The sequence below is a fragment of the Mixophyes fleayi genome, chromosome 9 (assembly GCF_038048845.1).
Source record: "Mixophyes fleayi isolate aMixFle1 chromosome 9, aMixFle1.hap1, whole genome shotgun sequence".
NCBI classification, from domain to species: Eukaryota; Metazoa; Chordata; class Amphibia; order Anura; family Limnodynastidae; genus Mixophyes; species Mixophyes fleayi.
Genome location: NC_134410.1, coordinates 401,338 through 419,921, shown reverse-complemented (window position 1 = coordinate 419,921; position 18,584 = coordinate 401,338). Strand labels below are relative to the sequence as shown.

Genomic DNA, 18,584 nt, shown 5'->3' with positions numbered 1-18,584 from the left:
CACTCCCCACTGTCACCCCCGGCAACCACCAACCACTCCCAACTGTCACCCCCGGCAACCACCAACCACTCCCCACTGTCACCCCCGGCAACCACCAACCACTCCCAACTGTCACCCCCCGGCAACCACCAACCACTCCCCACTGTCACCCCCGGCAACCACCAACCACTCCCCACTGTCACCCCCGGCAACCACCAACCACTCCCCACTGTCACCCCCGGCAACCACCAACCACTCCCAACTGTCACCCCCGGCAACCACCAACCACTCCCCACTGTCACCCCCGGCAACCACCAACCACTCCCCACTGTCACCCCCGGCAACCACCAACCACTCCCAACTGTCACTTCTCCTTCAAGAAATATATATATATTTTTTTAAAATCTTTATAAACACTTTTAACAATTAACAACTTAAATTAACAAATTAAAAACATCTTAGTATACCAAATTTCAGCCCTTTCTGAATTGTTTTTTCCACACACACTAAGAATTTAGTAGGTCAGTGTATAACTCCGCCCAGCAGGTGGCGCTGCAGCTTGGTTTTATTTTTTACACACACAGACAGACTAACACACGCCACTAGACATTTATATATTAGATATATCTATCTATCCTGTAATTCATATCTTCACCCTGATATGTTCTTATGATCATAGCTATATCTGTACACATAACATTAATATACTGTCTCCATGTGACCCACAGACTCTCTCCCCATTGGATATTTACCCCAAAATCTTAGACTTCCGGCCTGTTACCATGGCAACATTTACAATGACTCTCGCCCGTGTCTGTCTTTGTCCAATGGTAAGAGCTGTCCTATGCATTCTGTAGCAAGATGTGTGGAGGGGGGCAAGTGACACACAGACTGCGTGTGGGTGTGGAAGGGCGATGCCCAGGATGCGTGGGGGAGGGGTAACACACAGGATGTGTTTGTGTGGAGGGGGGTGACGCGCAGGGTGTGTGTGGAGGGCGGTGGAGAGGTGATACGTTTTGGTGGACCTCATGCTGATAAGCACGAAGTACTAATGTAATAAAATATTGACACATATAGAAGTGCTGCATGTAATATAGACAGTCCCGATGTCCCGTATGACTGATTTCACCACACACACTTCTAGTTAGAACCGCAATCTCGCTAAAGTATGAGCAGAGTGATTTTGTGAGTGCGGTGTAATGTGGGCGCACAGCTGTGTGTGTGCCAGGCAGACAGGTCTGTATTGTGCAAGTTTGTAGATCGCTTTCTATCTCCAATAACGGGTTTATTGTCCCCCCAGGTTGTCGGCCGAGGAAACGATCAGGTAGCAATGAGCTCCAAGTTTGAGACCAGAGAAGACCTGGGTGAGAGATTTCTCTTATCACACTGCTGTCCTGATATAAGCGTTTCTCTGATGCTATAATTACCTCTCACACCCTCTGACCTCTGACCCCCTCAGCTGTCATGCGGAATTACGGGAACCTTCTCCTGGAAATGTCGGCTGTTGTCCCTGATGGGATAGTGGGATTCTTCACCAGTTACCAATATATGGAGAACATTGTGGCATCGTGGTACGAACAGGTACCGTGGGGCTGCATGGTGTCATTATATTGTTCCCTACACTGATTGTCTCAAATAAAACAGGATCATTTATGGATGCAAGTGGCCACAGAATTCAGCAGGTTCCTTTATCTTCCAAGCACCTTAATGTCTTGTATACACTCAGTTATCAGTCTTATATGTTGTACAATGGTTGACAGGTTAAATTATTTATTATTTATTATCAACTGTTCTCCGCTAAGGGGTCTTCTTCATTCTCACAGGAGACGGCACTTGATAATACTAGATGATAGTATTGGATGTGGGAACCAGTGATAAGATACCAGATAAAACACAACACATTAGAACGTTTCACCTGTTGTTTACAATGTTTCCTGTCTACACACAAAGGGATTTTCACTTCAGGTCTTTAGTTTCCCATGAACATTGATGCCTCTGATTACCTGAATGGAGGGTTTTGGTCCCTGAGACCACAAATGTTCCTGCGCTAAGGCCGTTACCTTCAGCTTCCTGTGCAGTCCACTCCTCAGTAACCCTGATGGCGTTAGGACAGCGGTTTGTTATTGAAGAGATGAGGAATAAGGACGCCCCCTTTAGTCTACATCAGAGATCGGCAGCGTAGAGACCATTTCTCCCACAATGGTGAGGTCTGGCTGAGTGTCAGTCCTCCCCGGTCTGCACAGAACGCTGTTTATACTACTGTAATTATGAGTTTTATGGTCTCACCAGGGAATTCTGGAGAACATCCAGCGGAACAAGCTGATCTTCATTGAAACCCAGGACGGAGCAGAAACTAGTGTGGCCCTAGAGAAGTATCAGGAGGTGAGGGCAGGGGCCACAGGATAATATTACATCTAAAGTTAAATTATCTTTTTTTTTTTTAACTTTGTTCTTAAATTTTAGGCCTGTGAGAACGGACGAGGAGCCATCTTGTTATCGGTCGCACGTGGAAAAGTGTCAGAAGGAATTGATTTTGGTAAATGTCTCACAATAGTCACTATGTAGAAGCTTCAAAGACACATTTCTTCTGTGGAATTTGACCTTAAATGTTTAGTGGCTAGGGTTCAGGGGGCACCTAAACACTGAGGGACGTCATGTCTTTCACAGAGTGTCTTTATTGCTCCCACATGGAGCGCCACTTGCTGATATGGAGGAGAACCGCTTCTTACCTATGATGCGTCCATCTGCTGCCCCTTCACCTCTGTGATAGGCTGGGAGCAGAAGATGCTGCCCAGCCTGCTGGGTTATTAAGCGGGGGATCCTAGGGAGCCGCGGAGCTCCCGCCGGCCCTCCCTGGGGAGCCCTCGAAGCTCCCGCCGGCCTTCCCTGGGTAGCCCACGGAGCTCCCGCCGGCCTTCCCTGGGGAGCCCTCGGAGCTCCCGCCGGCCTTCCCTGGGGAGCCCTCGGAGCTCCCGCCGGCCTTCCCTGGGGAGCCCTCGGAGCTCCCGCCGGCCTTCCTGGGGAGCCCTCGGAGCTCCCGCCGGCCTTCCCTGGGTAGCCCTCGGAGCTCCCGCCGGCCGCCCCTGGGGAGCCCACGGAGCTCCCGCCGGCCGCCCCTGGGGAGCCCACGGAGCTCCCGCCGGCCGCCCCTGGGGAGCCCACGGAGCTCCCGCCGGCCCTGGCTGCATCGCTTGTGACGTTGCGTGTTCTGCATGAAATGTAATCTCTATTGATCGTTACTGGTCTAATCTGCAGATGTTTTCTCTCCAGTGCACCATTATGGCCGGGCAGTGATCATGTTTGGGGTCCCCTATGTATATACACAGAGCCGTATACTGAAGGTGTGTATTATTAGCTTTAAACCTGATCATGTGACGGCTACTTCTTTCCCAATTATTCTCCCCTCTCCCCACAGGCTCGCCTCCAGTTCCTGCGGGACCAGTTCCACCTTCGCGAGAACGACTTCTTGACATTTGACGCAATGAGACACGCTGCGCAGTGCGTAGGACGAGCCATCCGCGGGAAGACTGATTATGGAATCATGCTCTTTGCAGATAAGGTAATAATATATATATATCTGTGGTCTCTGATTCTGGTACTATTGCCTTTGGTTGGTTATATTTAGGGCTACATTGCTGCTATCTAGTACAATTTGTAGCCTATATTAATAGTACATGAAGTAAGATAATTATATTTACTAATGCAGATTAAAATGATCTCTCTGTGGGGATGATTTACAGCGATAGTCTGAGATATGGTTAAGTTTGCTTACACAGCGTACACACATGTAATATGTAGAAGCACAGGATGATATATCTTTCTCTCACAGAGGTACGCACGCTCGGATAAGAGGGGGAAGTTACCGCTGTGGATTCAGGAACATCTGACAGACGCAAACTTGAACCTGACGTTGGACGAGTGTGTCCATCTCTCCAGACACTTCCTGAGAGAAATGGCTCAACCGTTCCGCAGGGTGAGAGCGCCCCCTCCCTGTCACCTTGCGGCGTGGGGTGGCCCCCTCCCTGTCATACTGCAGCATAGGGCGGCCCCTCCCTGTCACTTTACGGCGTGGGGCGGCCCCCTCCCTGTCACCTTGCGGAGTGGGGTGGCCCCCTCCCTGTCATACTGCAGCATAGGGCGGCCCCTCCCTGTCACTTTACGGCGTGGGGCGGCCCCCTCCCTGTCACCTTGCGGAGTGGGGTGGCCCCCTCCCTGTCATACTGCAGCATAGGGCGGCCCCCTCCCTGTCACTTTACGGAGTGGGGCGGCCCCCTCCCTGTCACTTTAATGCATAGGGCGGCCCCCTCCCTGTCACTTTACAGCGTGGGGCGGCCCCCTCCCTGTCACTTTACTGCGTGGGGCGGCCCCCTCCCTGTCACCCTGCGGCGTGGGGCGGCCCCCTCCCTGTCACCCTGCGGCGTGGGGCGGCCCCCTCCCTGTCTCCCTGCAGCGTAGGGCGGCCCCCTCCCTGTCACCCTGCGGCGTGGGGCGGCCCCCTCCCTGTCACCCTGCAGCGTGGGGCGGCCCCCTCCCTGTCACCCTGCAGCGTGGGGCGGCCCCCTCCCTGTCACCCTGCGGCGTGGGGCGGCCCCCTCCCTGTCACCCTGCGGCGTGGGCGGGCGGCCCCCTCCCTGTCATCCTGCAGCGTGGGGCGGCCCCCTTCCTGCCCCAGGTTGAGATCCATCTGTCCTCCTCCTAATTTAGCACTGACTGTCACAGTCTCATTCTCAATGTCTCTCTATAGGAGGACCAGCTGGGGCTGTCTCTTCTGACCCTAGAACAGCTGCAGTCTAAGGAGACGCTACAGAAGATACAAGAGATCGCTCACCAGGTGTGAGACAGTCACCAAGAGAGGCTGTAGAACAAAGGACAGGGACCCCGGCACAGGCGTCAGTCCTGTGTGTGTGACCGGAACATTCACTGCGCACAGTGAAAAGAGGACTGTGGGACATGTTGCACATTTTACATACTGTAATAAATTTACATTTATGCTATTAGTGTCATCACAATAATTACTGTACTGAAACGAGATGGAGCTGGTTTATGTCAGACATCTGATTGTGAGGTCACCGGTCTGTGCATAGACTGCAGACCTAACCGTATTATAGGTGTATATATTATTATGTGGCCTCCCCCTGTCAGTCGGTACTTAGTTATAGTCTGGGCTCCTCCCGTCAGTCGGTACTTAGTAATAGTCTGGCCTCCTCCTGTCAGTCGGTACTTAGTAATAGTCTGGGCTCCTCCTGTCAGTCGGTGCTTAGTAATAGTCTGGCCTCCTCCTGTCAGTCGGTACTTAGTAATAGTCTGGCCTCCTCCTGTCAGTCGGTACTTAGTAATAGTCTGGCCTCCTCCTGTCAGTCGGTGCTTAGTAATAGTCTGGCCTCCTCCTGTCAGTCGGTGCTTAGTAATAGTCTGGCCTCCTCCTGTCAGTCGGTACTTAGTAATAGTCTGGGCTCCTCCTGTCAGTCGGTACTTAGTAATAGTCTGGGCTCCTCCGTCAGTCGGTACTTAGTAATAGTCTGGGCTCCTCCCGTCAGTCGGTGCTTAGTAATAGTCTGGGCTCCCCCTGTCAGTCGGTGCTTAGTAATAGTCTGGCCTCCTCCTGTCAGTCGGTACTTAGTAATAGTCTGGGCTCCTCACGTCAGTAGGTACTTAGTAATAGTCTGGGCTCCCCCTGTCAGTCAGTACTAGTCTGGCCTCCTCCTGTCAGTCGGTACTTAGTAATAGTCTGGGCTCCTCCCGTCAGTCGGTGCTTAGTAATAGTCTGGCCTCCTCCTGTCAGTCGTTACTTAGTAATAGTCTGGCCTCCTCCTGTCAGTCGTTACTTAGTAATAGTCTGGGCTCCTTCTGTTAGTCGGTACTTAGTAATAGTCTGGCCTCCCCGTCAGTCGGTACCTAGTAATAGTCTGGCCTCCTCCTGTCAGTCGGTACTTAGTAATAGTCTGGCCTCCTCCTGTCAGTCGTTACTTAGTAATAGTCTGGCCTCCACCTGTCAGTCGTTACTTAGTAATAGTCTGGCCTCCACCTGTCAGTCGTTACTTAGTAATAGTCTGGGCTCCTCCCGTCAGTCGGTACTTAGTAATAGTCTGGCCTCCACCTGTCAGTCGGTACTTAGTAATAGTCTGGCCTCCTCCTGTCAGTCGGTACTTAGTAATAGTCTGGCCTCCTCCTGTCAGTCGGTACTTAGTAATAGTCTGGCCTCCTCCTGTCAGTCGGTGCTTAGTAATAGTCTGGCCTCCTCCTGTCAGTCGGTGCTTAGTAATAGTCTGGCCTCCTCCTGTCAGTCGGTACTTAGTAATAGTCTGGGCTCCTCCTGTCAGTCGGTACTTAGTAATAGTCTGGGCTCCTCCCGTCAGTCGGTACTTAGTAATAGTCTGGGCTCCTCCCGTCAGTCGGTGCTTAGTAATAGTCTGGGCTCCTCCCGTCAGTCGGTACTTATTAATAGTCTGGCCTCCTCCTGTCAGTCGGTACTTAGTAATAGTCTGGGCTCCTCCCGTCAGTCGGTGCTTAGTAATAGTCTGGGCTCCTCCCATCAGTCGGTGCTTAGTAATAGTCTGGGCTCCCCCTGTCAGTCGGTGCTTAGTAATAGTCTGGCCTCCTCCTGTCAGTCGGTACTTAGTAATAGTCTGGGCTCCTCCCGTCAGTAGGTACTTAGTAATAGTCTGGGCTCCCCCTGTCAGTCAGTACTAGTCTGGCCTCCTCCTGTCAGTCGGTACTTAGTAATAGTCTGGGCTCCTCCCGTCAGTCGGTGCTTAGTAATAGTCTGGGCTCCTCCTGTCAGTCAGTACTTAGTAATAGTCTGGCCTCCCCGTCAGTCGGTACCTAGTAATAGTCTGGCCTCCTCCTGTCAGTCGGTACTTAGTAATAGTCTGGCCTCCTCCTGTCAGTCGTTACTTAGTAATAGTCTGGCCTCCACCTGTCAGTCGTTACTTAGTAATAGTCTGGCCTCCACCTGTCAGTCGTTACTTAGTAATAGTCTGGGCTCCTCCTGTCAGTCGTTACTTAGTAATAGTCTGGGCTCCTCCTGTCAGTCGGTACTTAGTAATAGTCTGGCCTCCTCCTGTCAGTCATTACTTAGTAATAGACTGGGCTCCTCCTGTCAGTCGATACTTAGTAATAGTCTGGCCTCCACCTGTCAGTCGTACTTAGTAATAGTCTGGCCTCCTCCTGTCAGTCATTACTTAGTAATAGACTGGGCTCCTCCTGTCAGTCGATACTTAGTAATAGTCTGGGCTCCTCCTGTCAGTCGGTACTTAGTAATAGTCTGGGCTCCTCCTGTCAGTCGGTGCTTAGTAATAGTCTGGCCTCCTCCTGTCAGTCGGTACTTAGTAATAGTCTGGCCTCCTCCTGTCAGTCGGTACTTAGTAATAGTCTGGGCTCCTCCTGTCAGTCTGTGGCCTAGTGATAGTCTGGGCTCCTCCTGTCAGTCGGTACTTAGTAATAGTCTGGCCTCCTCCTGTCAGTCGGTACTTAGTAATAGTCTGGGCTCCTCCTGTCAGTCGGTACCTAGTAATAGTCTGGCCTCCTTCTGTCAGTCGGTACTTAGTAATAGTCTGGGCTCCCCTGTCAGTCGGTACTTAGTAATAGTCTGGGCTCCCCCTGTCAGTCGGTACTGAGAACCGACTGACAGAGAACCAGGATAGGACAGTGTCTTGAAGACCTAGGGATTGTAGCGTTTGTATGAGGAGAGAGTGGTTATAAATGTAAGATGCAAGAGAGAGATCCAGGAGAAGTAGAAGAGAATAATGATCTTTAGAATTAGCAGTGATCAAATCATTGACAACCTTAGTCTGTGCAGTGTTAGAAATGAAAGCCTGACTGAAGAGGCTCCAGTAGGATGTGAGGGGAAAGGAAACCTGTGTAGGCAGCCTCTCAAGAAGCTTGTAGGCGTTGGGAGCTGGGATGATAATCTGCAAGAGTTTTGGTCTGAATTTTTAGCTGTTCTGTAAAAGAAGAGATTCACTGCTTGAGTAATGATGAAAAGGTACCAGGAGAACGAAAGATATTACCAATTTTAGTTAAGGTTGAGTTGAGCACAGGACACAGGGATCAACGGATTTGTGAGGGTGTCGGATGAAGAGGACAGGAGGTAGAGTAGGTAAGATAAGAAGAGAGGAAGAGGGCGTCAGGAAGGAATTGAGCAGTTTGTTGGTCGGAGTGAGGATACCATTTCATGTCGGAACTTCTCAATCTTGTTCTTGAAGTAGGAAACCAGATATTGGGCATTGATGGTAGTCAGAGGGGCTGGTGTGAGATGGTTAAAAGATATTTAAATTGTTGGTAAGTGTTTGGGGTTAGAAGCCTGAGCAGAGGTGAGAGATTGGTAGTTTGGCAGTGTGCAAGGCATTTTGATAACAGGGGTTCGTACCAGCTATATGTAGGAAGTCATTAGAAGATTTTTGCCAATGACATTCAAGTTTGGGATAAAGTTTTTGAAGGCATTGTGTTTCTGTAGTGCCACGGCTGGCATTGTGGTTGTCATAGATTGTGTCACTAGAGCCACTTGATCAAGGGCTGTTTTCTAGGGGTTTGGTTAAAATGTTATACTGCCATATCCGAAAGGAGAGAGGGGAGAGAGGGGTTGTTGCAGAGAGGTGGAGGGTTGTTGATAATTAATATAACTAATAGTTCTGCGGGTATGAGGAGACTTGGTAGAGTTCCACAGCAGAGAGGTTAAAGTAATGGAGGATATTGTGCAGGTGATGAGCTGATAGGGGGAAAGAAGTGTTAAATCATATTCTGAACAGTCTGGAGAAAAGAAGATAGATGGTGGTCACTCCGATGAGTAGAGGAGTCCGCCGAGGCAAGGGAGGAGGTTAGAGAGAGCAGTTTGGAATCGGACTTGGAAGGTGGGTTATCAATGGGGATGTTGAAATCAGCCAGGATGATGGTGGAGATGTCAGAAGATAAGAAGTGAGGGAACCATGCAGAGAAATCCTCAAGAAATTGTTGGTCTGGTCCAGTGGGCGATAAATCACAGCGATGGGCATAGAGAATGGGTTGAAAGTCCAGATTATATGTACTTCAAAAGATGTCAATGTGAGTGATGGGACATTTGTTGAATGTGGGAGATAAGTTGTCCAACACCCACCTCATCGTCTGCCTGCTGGGGCTGTGGGTGGGATGGAGACCACCATGTGGAAGAGCTGCAGGTGAGGCAGTGTCTGATTGTGTCAGCAATGATTCTGTTATAGCCAGAAGGCTGAGAGTGTTTGAGATGAAGAGGATGGAAGTAAGTTTGTTACAGATGGATCCTATGTTCTATAGGACACATGTAAAGGATGTAGAAGTAGATGGGAGATGGGTGATGTTGTGAATCAGAATGAGCTGTATGTACAGGTGGGGGGACCTGGTGATCTATCACCGGCTACCAGAAGATTGTACGTTGTGTGAGCCGCAGGCTGAGGATGTTACATAATTAGAGGGGATGGGGTAATATAGATAAGAGGGAGGATTATTCTAAGAATAACGGAGGAAAAACAATTTGTTTAACATAGTAAAAAATCGAGAATAACTGACTGGAAACTACGGAAATAGAGAAAATGACTGTTACATTATCCAGGGCAGTGAGGTGCGAGGTGCAATGTCCGGGAAGCTGTGAGGTACGAGGTGCATCGTCCGGGAAGCTGTGAGGTACGAGGAGCAATGTCCGGCTGTAGCAGAGGAAGACTATTCCTGTTTGTCCTCTGATTATGTTCAATGTCTGTTTCGCTGTGCTGTTTAACCGATTGTCCTACATTTAGTGATTAAATCACCAACACCTCTCCCCCCCACCCACCTAACACGTCTCCCCCCACACACCCACCTAACACGTCTCCCCCCCCCCCCCACCCTCAGGGCACATTGTTCATCATCCCCCCCCCCCCCCTCTCACCCAGCCCCCCCTCTCACCCAACCCCCCAGGGCACCGTCAATTTATTTGTCTTCCCTCTTGTGAGGGCAGATTAGTCGTTGCTGCCCCCTGTAAGGTCTCTTTATTCACACATGCCCATAACCCATCAGAATCTGGTTGCAGCAGCTGAAGAGCTGGGTCTTGTGATGGAGATAACATCAATCATTGTCCCAGAGAACATGTCTGGAATGTTCTATGTACAACGTGATGGGAGACAGATCTTGTGTTGTCCTTTAGTCCACCGGTCACATCCGAGAAATCTACTGCACAGGGCTGAAATAATGGAGAACGTTTGACTTTAAAACAATTCTTGGATGACAAAATCTGTTCCTAGATAACGTCCTGTTAAATTGTTTGTGTCAATGCTGAAAGATACCGTAATCTGTTTCCATAGAACTGTCCTGTTGTAAAATGAATGAAAAGAAATTCTGTGCTGAAAATGCGTCTCCATAAATCTGTCTAAGCGGAATGATGTGTAGGGTCGTCGCCGGTGCACGAGGAGCCACCAAACGCTGTAGCTGCGCTATATAAAGTAATCAGATATTGTATTTCTAGAAAACATTACTTAATAGAGATTACAGCCGTAGAAGGCCTATAACCGGGATATCAGAGAGCCCTATGACAGCGCCCATCATAGAGGGACTCTTATATATAGTGGGATGTATGGAGTTTGTATGTCCTACCGTCTCTCTGTGTTAGAGCGTTTAGAGTGTAAGCTCTATGGGCTGGGACTGATGTAAATGATTAAACATTCTCTGTAAGGCGCTGTGGAATATGTTGGCGCTATAAATAAAGATTAATAATAACATTTGACATTATTCATGATTTACCATTTGAGCTTTGCTGATCATATTATGTACATGTCTTTGGTGGAAACTATTCTTAGATTTCAGTGACGACGTCCGACCTTGGCGTGCCGACCCCCTCATGGGTCACATGACACCGTCCCAGAGTTGTCAGAACAGCAGCATGCAGCCGGTCATGTGATCAGTCAGGTGATCAGTCAGGTGGCTCGCAGCCCAGTCTCAGTCCTGGTGTTAATTTACTGCAGACGGATGTGAGTCGTGTTATGTAGTTAATTTTGCAGGGATTAGCAGAGTGAGGTGAGAACTGTTATAAAGGAGGTAGTGGGCTCACATTAAAGACACTATGTATAATAAGTATCTCACGAAACCTAAATTATCTGTTTTATGTAAGAGTTACAAATATCTATTTGGATACAAGCTATTTCTCTCTGTTGTCAGTCACTTCCTAGGCCAGATACATGGCCTGATTAATGGTTCAGGCCGCCCTAGGCTATTATGCTGGTATCGCCCTTTCACCTTCCACGCCAGGTAGGTGACAACGACCCCCCCCCCCCCTGCAAAATACGTCTCCCTTAAGCCCCCCCTCGCACACCCCCACTTGGCTTTTAAAAAGGTCACAACAATCCTGCACCCCCTCCTAGAGCCTAGCACCTTAGCCTGCAGCCCAGTCAGCCTATTGGATTAATCAGGGACCCACAATTAATTTACAGACAAGAAGTCTGCTGTACATAGGATAATACAGCCCCCCCCCCCCCACCTGCAGGTCCCTGAAACCTCCACATCCACTCTGTATCTGACTGTTCTCAGCAGCTCTGTTATATGAGGCAACTTGTATTTCTGGTTTAGGTTCCTTTCAGGTTGGAAAGTCTGCCCTCCAGTGGCAGTCTACCATTGGTGCAGGCGGTGCCCCGGGGCCCATGGAGATTATAGGACCCACTGCACTGGGAACTAGTGAGCTGTGCGCCCCGGTTTCCCGCTCCCTGCTCCGGGGCCCATAGAGATAATGGGGCCCGCTGTATGGGGAACTAGCGAGCTGTTGGCCACGGTTCCCTCCTCCCAGCTCCATGCACCAGCGCCCATGGAGCTCTGGGCCCTGGTTTCCTCCTCCCTGCACTGGGGCCCATGGAGCTCTGGGCCCCGGTTCCCTCCTCCCTGCACTGGGGCCCATGAAGCTGTGGGCCCCGGTTCCCTCCTCCCCGCTCCTTGCACTGGGGCCCATGGAGCTGTGGGCCTCTGTTCCCTCCTCCCCGCTCCTTGCACTGGGGCCCATGAAGCTGCCCCTGTTCCCTCCTCCCCGCTCCTTGCACTGGGGCCCATGGAGCTGTGGGGCCCCTGGTCCCTCCTCCCCGCTCCTTGCACTGGGGCCCATGGAGCTGTGGGCCCCGGTTCCCTCCTCCCCGCTCCCTGCACCGGGGCCCACAGCTCGTTAGCGCCACCTTTGCTGCCCTCCACTCCCTAGAGCTGACGTACAGGCCTTAAATAGTTATTGCAATGATCATTCCAATAATACACTGGACATCGATAGACATTTCTGTGCTGCTGTATCTGATCACATCCTAGGCTAGAATCCGCTTACGCCCAAAACCGGATTCTCTCTAGAACCCCCCCAAGACCAGGTACCCCCATTGTACGGCTCAAGGGGTGCAAGCGGGGGACAGTATGGTACCTGGTGATTGGCCCCTGCTGCCGTGTGCCACCCCGCAGTGTGTGGCCCCCTCCTACTCTCTCCATCGCTGACAGGTCACATGGGGCGCGCACCACGACGGGCGCTGTCATGCATCTTGCAGGCTGCAAGAGAGGCAGACAGAAGAGTCTGGTGGAAGGTGAGTGTTGGGGGGGGGGGGCTATTAATGTATTTGTGGGGTGATGGTTATTTATGCTGGTGTTTTGGGGCTATTAATTGAATATGGGGCTGAGGACTATTTATTAAATGTGAATATGAATTATTTAATACCGGGGTAAGTTGTGGGAAATAGTTATTTTTAGTACATGTAAATGCTATTTATTGCTGGGACTGTCTGGTGGAGGCAAATAGGTTTATTAAACGCGGGTGCTGTTGACCAGCCCTGGCTGGTTGGTACATTTCATGTCCGATGGGGCACTTACCTTATCTATACTAGGAAAATACCGAACATGTTGTGCGATGAGCATCCCTGAATATCCGCTCAGCGAAGGTCAGAGGGAGAACCCCAGAGAGTGGTCACACTTGGCCATCATCATCATCATCACCATTTATTTATATAGCGCCACTGATTCCGTAGCGTTGTACAGAGAACTCATTCACATGACTCCCTGCCCCATTGGAGCTTACAGTCTAAATTCCTTAATATACACAGACAGACAGAGAGACTAGGGTCAATTTTGATAGCAGCCAATTAACCTACTAGCGACCATGGCCCATTATTTTATTTTTATTTTATTACAATTGTTTTATCACACAAATGTCTGCGCTTCCAAAGTTTTAGGTGTAAAAATCACCTAAATCACTATATTACCAACTTCATCATGTTTTTAAAATTTATTTTAAATTACAAAAACTAATTCATGCATCATCATCTCCCACATTGACTACTGCAATTCCCTCCTTACTGGTCTAACGGAATCAGACTCGAGCCGCTACAATGTATTGTGAACGCAGCCAGTGTCGGACTGGGGCATGAAGGGCCCACCGGGGGACTCCAACACTAGGGGCCCACCAGAAGGGGTGTGGTCAGTCATCATAGAGGCGGGACCAGACACTAGAGGGGGAGTGGTCAATCCACGAAGGACAGCTAGCACCTTAGTGTAGTATACAAAAAATGCAGTGTGTGTATAAAGAGTACACAGTCTTGACCTGCCCCTTAGATTGGGCAGAACAGTCACCAAAAATCAGGATTGTCCCACTAGATCAGGGCTAACCTGTGACACTCCAGGTGTTGTGAAACTACAAGCCCCAGCATGCTTTGCCAATATATGGCAGCTTATTGCTGTAAGGGTATGCTGGGACTTGTAGTTTCACAACATCTGGAGTACCACAGGTTAGCCAAGCCTGCACTAGACTCAGAACATTTGACAGACTGTCCTACCTGTTGTTGTCACTTTTACCACTTGTGGCTGCTGGTTTCTTTAGTTGCGGCTTGTCTGGATCCTGGAATGTTGAGGGCTCTATTTGGAAAAAATAATGGGTACATTTAGAAACGCCAACCATCCCTGCCATTAAATCAGCAGCACCCACATTTAATAATTAGGCCTCTCTCCAGCCTCAACATTAAAGTAATAGTGCTCACATGTGATAAATAAACCTATTACCCTCCCTCCAAACAGCCCCAGCAATAAATAGCATTTAAGTTTAAAACATCCATTTCCCACGACCATTCATAGCATTAAATAATTAATATTCACATTTAATCGATAGCCCTCCTCCCCACACTCTGCCACACAGTAATGCCCCAATATTATGCCACACAGTAGTGCCCCAATGTTATGCCATGCAGTAATGCCCCAATATTATGCCACACAGTAGTGTCCCAATGTTATGCCACACAGTAATGCCCCAATATTATGCCACACAGTAGTGCCCCAATATTATGCCACACAGTAGTGCCCCAATGTTATGCCACACAGTAGTGCCCCAATGTTATGCCATGCAGTAATGCCCCAATATTATGCCACACAGTAGTGCCCCAATGGTATGCCACACAGTAGTGCCCCAATATTATGCCACACAGTAGTGCCCCAATGGTATGCCACACAGTAGTGCCCCAATGTTATGCCATGCAGTAATGCCCCAATATTATGCCACACAGTAGTGCCCCAATGGTATGCCACACAGTAGTGCCCCAATATTATGCCACACAGTAGTGCCCCAATGGTATGCCACGCAAGTATCCCCAATTCACACACACACATTATATATGGGACTTCTCTGCCGTTTTGTGTTTAAAAAGCAAACAAACAGGCTGTCTGGCAATGAGTGTCTTACCTGTGAGATACTCCGGCATGCTGCTCCTCTGGGCGGCCGCAACAGGCAAACAACTCCTCCTCCCCTGCTGAAGTGTAAAACACATTACTGCGCAGGTGCGGAGAGTCCAGACACAGCTCTCTGCACCTGCGCGGTAGTGTGTTTGTTACACTGCCGCCGCAGACGTCCGGGACCATCAATTAGGTGCTCCCTGCAAGCTCCGTCCCAATGCCGGAGGGGGCGGGGCTTAATCGCGCCCGGGCCTACTGGTGTATAGCCCGGCTGGCCGGCAGGCCAGTCCGAGGCTGAACGCAGCGATCTATAGAACGTTCTCCTCCCACTGCCAGAACCTGCACCCACATAAATTCTTCCCTTGTCTCCCATCACCTGCTCCCATTCCTGGGCTGCACCCAGTCCCTTCCCTCGTACAAGACTATCCCCGACCTCTGAACCTTCCAGAGTTCCCTGAAATCTCATCTCCACCAAACATATCAAATTCCTGAATCACCTTCTTACCACCCCCCTGGGCTGTTCTTCCCGATTACCCCCCTCCCCCTCCTATACGTTCACAAACACTTTATCTTCATTCTAATATACTGAAACAAGCGTCTAAACCCCAGACCAACATTGTTGTGTGACTGAGTCATATATCCCACTAAGTACTTTCCACATTACTATCAGGCTGGAATAATATGTAATATGTATCACACTCCTATTGTCCTGTAGAGTGTCAGCTTCTCTGACCACTTTGCCTGTTCATAGCCAGCCTTCGTTTTATTACTGTGCTTGTTTCCAATTGTAAAGCGCTACTGCGTATGCTGGCACTATATACATAAAGGTTAATGATTATAATAAGGTGAATATAGCTCCATATCCACCACAAATGAATGTGACATTCGAAATATCCTTTATAAGAAAAAAATTATGGTTAAAAATGAAATTATAAATGGAGGTTTTATAAAATAAATATTTAACTTTCACATTTTGTTAAGACAAATTCAAGGAGACTTCACGAGAACCACGACCAACTTTACCTGTAACAAATTCCTTATGTTTTCATTCATTTGTGAATTTGACTGCAATTAAATCATTCTAGCCCCATAATAAACGAATTAATACACATTCATAGTTTTGGGAGTTACCAGACGTAAATAGAAAATGCATTTTGCAAAACCTTGCTACAAATGAAGCAATAAGTTCACTTCTGTGTGTACTCTGTCGCCATCTGCAGGCGCTATGCTGTTAATGCACCGGCATCTTGGTATTCATTTTACAGCTGCAAAAGTTCAGGACTATTTTCAGCTGAGCAGAACATACAATGTGCTGACAAATGTTGTTATGTGACACAGCAGAGGGTGTATTTGTTCAGGCTTCTTTGCTGTAAAAGTTCTAACTTGGCGTTTAACTGGCTCCACAAGAAAGATCATTAACTGAATGATAGTCTGATCCTTTACTCTGACGTTTTACTGCACTGCTGGAAACAGATTACTAGGAAACATTGTATAAAAGTGCACTTTAAAGAGATTCAGTGTAATATTGGTAGATTACAGCTGCGCGGTGACGCAGTCCACTTCAATGTAATGTATTGTATGTTTTTTATAGCTTTTATACAAATTAAAGATACCTTTTCAATCAAAAATTGGTCATTTTGCTGCAAGATAACAAGAAGTACAGTTTGTCCAGAACATTTGATGGTGTTTTGTTCACTTTCATTTTTTAATTAGAGATTAATATGGCAGCTGGCAGTATGCAACTAGAGCCAGCAGAGATCACACAATGTACCAATGTAGACCAAATCTATTCCATTCCCGCATTCCAGTACCACCGCTCTGCCCGCTACCTGCAGCTCTGGTCAGTGTGATAGGCCAGGGGGGATCCATCCACAGCACCCTGATCTATAGGGAGAGGTCAGGGGCACCAGCCCAGGTGTCCAGCGAGCGGGTACACTAGTAGTAACAGTTACCCCGAGTGACGCGGTTCTAGGAGCTGCTAAGGAGCCTAGAGGTGGCAGCAGGCCCCTCCTACTGTGATTAGAGGGCGTATTTGGGATACAGAAAGGGGACGGTGGCACAGTGAGCCCAGCCAGTCCCCCAGCAACACAACAGATTAGGGCATAGGCGGTCCAACCTGTCACAACTGCTATTTACCATCTTTGGTAAATCTGTGACACTCAGCTCCTTGGTGATACCGGCTGGCAATGGAAAGAGGCGTTTCCTCTGCGTTGGGGTGAGTTCCCTCAGATTCCGGCAGGCACATTCCCCCCTATTAACCCCATGTTTTTGTCAGTCCCATATAACGCTCGTCCCCCCTGCCTACACCTGAATCATATAATAACACCAGACAATATTGAGAGAAAGAAGGAAAAGTGTAAATGAAGGAGGGCGGAATAAACCCATTTACCTGGGGCCGCAGCGAGGTGCGCTCTTCATTACTATGGGCCTGATTCTTTAAGGAGCATAAATGGCGATATGTTGCATATAAAGCGCACACTTACTCTGCACATGCCCAGAACCGGACTATACGCCAGAGAACGCAGCAACGTCCAAATCATCTTCAAGCGCAAAGGACCCTACTAAAGCCTACGATTTCAGGGGCAGAACGTGGAGAGGACTGGGCGTACGCCCGTAGTCAGTGTACAGTGAGGGCGTACGCCTGTAGTCAGTGTACAGTGAGGGCGTACGCCCGTAGTCAGTGTACAGTGAGGGCGTACGCCCGTAGTCAGTGTACAGTGAGGACGTATGCCTGTAGTCAGTGTACAGTGAGGGCGTATGCCTGTAGTCAGTGTACAGTGAGGGCGTATGCACGTAGTCAGTGTACAGTGAGGGCGTACGCCCGTAGTCAGTGTACAGTGAGGGCGTACGCCCGTAGTCAGTGTACAGTGAGGGCGTATGCCTGTAGTCAGTGTACAGTGAGGGCGTACGCCCGTAGTCAGTGTACAGTGAGGGCGTACGCCTGTAGTCAGTGTACAGTGAGGGCGTATGCCTGTAGTCAGTGTACAGTGAGGGCGTACGCCCGTAGTCAGTGTACAGTGAGGGCGTACGCCCGTAGTCAGTGTACAGTGAGGACGTATGCACGTAGTCAGTGTACAGTGAGGGCGTACGCCCGTAGTCAGTGTACAGTGAGGGCGTACGCCTGTAGTCAGTGTACAGTGAGGGCGTACGCCTGTAGTCAGTGTACAGTGAGGGCGTACGCCCGTAGTCAGTGTACAGTGAGGGCGTACGCCTGTAGTCAGTGTACAGTGAGGGCGTACGCCTGTAGTCAGTGTACAGTGAGGGCGTACGCCTGTAGTCAGTGTACAGTGAGGGCGTACGCCCGTAGTCAGTGTACAGTGAGGACGTATGCACGTAGTCAGTGTACAGTGAGGGCGTACGCCCGTAGTCAGTGTACAGTGAGGGCGTACGCCCGTAGTCAGTGTACAGTGAGGGCGTATGCCCGTAGTCAGTGTACAGTGAGGGCGTACGCCTGTAGTCAGTGTACAGTGAGGGCGTACGCCAGTAGTCAGTGTACAGTGAGGGCGTATGCCTGTAGTCAGTGTACAGTGAGGGCGTACGCCCGTAGTCAGTGTACAGTGAGGGCGTATACCTGTAGTCAGTGTACAGTGAGGGCGTATGCCTGTAGTCAGTGTACAGTGAGGGCGTACGCCTGTAGTCAGTGTACAGTGAGGGCGTACGCCCGTAGTCAGTGTACAGTGAGGGCGTACGCCCGTAGTCAGTGTACAGTGAGGGCGTACGCCCGTAGTCAGTGTGCAGTGAGGGCGTACGCCCGTAGTCAGTGTACAGTGAGGACGTACGCCCGTAGTCAGTGTACAGTGAGGGCGTACGCCCGTAGTCAGTGTACAGTGAGGGCGTACGCCCGTAGTCAGTGTACAGTGAGGACGTACGCCCGTAGTCAGTGTACAGTGAGGACGTACGCCCGTAGTCAGTGTACAGTGAGGACGTACGCCCGTAGTCAGTGTACAGTGAGGACG

General features: G+C 49.7%; 1 protein-coding gene across 1 annotated transcript in view; it reads left to right on the top strand.

Moving 5' to 3' along the window:
- The window catches only part of ERCC2 (ERCC excision repair 2, TFIIH core complex helicase subunit), a 21,893-nt gene extending 16,920 nt beyond the window's left edge, over positions 1–4,973 (top strand). Inside the window, 9 exon segments of the mRNA XM_075186152.1 lie at positions 708–809; positions 1,280–1,343; positions 1,439–1,560; positions 2,269–2,361; positions 2,443–2,515; positions 3,250–3,320; positions 3,395–3,538; positions 3,809–3,952; positions 4,724–4,973. Of these exon segments, the coding sequence (XP_075042253.1) occupies positions 708–809; positions 1,280–1,343; positions 1,439–1,560; positions 2,269–2,361; positions 2,443–2,515; positions 3,250–3,320; positions 3,395–3,538; positions 3,809–3,952; positions 4,724–4,816 (906 nt within the window). The 3' untranslated portion in view covers positions 4,817–4,973.
- The last annotated feature ends 13,611 nt before the right edge of the window (positions 4,974–18,584 follow it).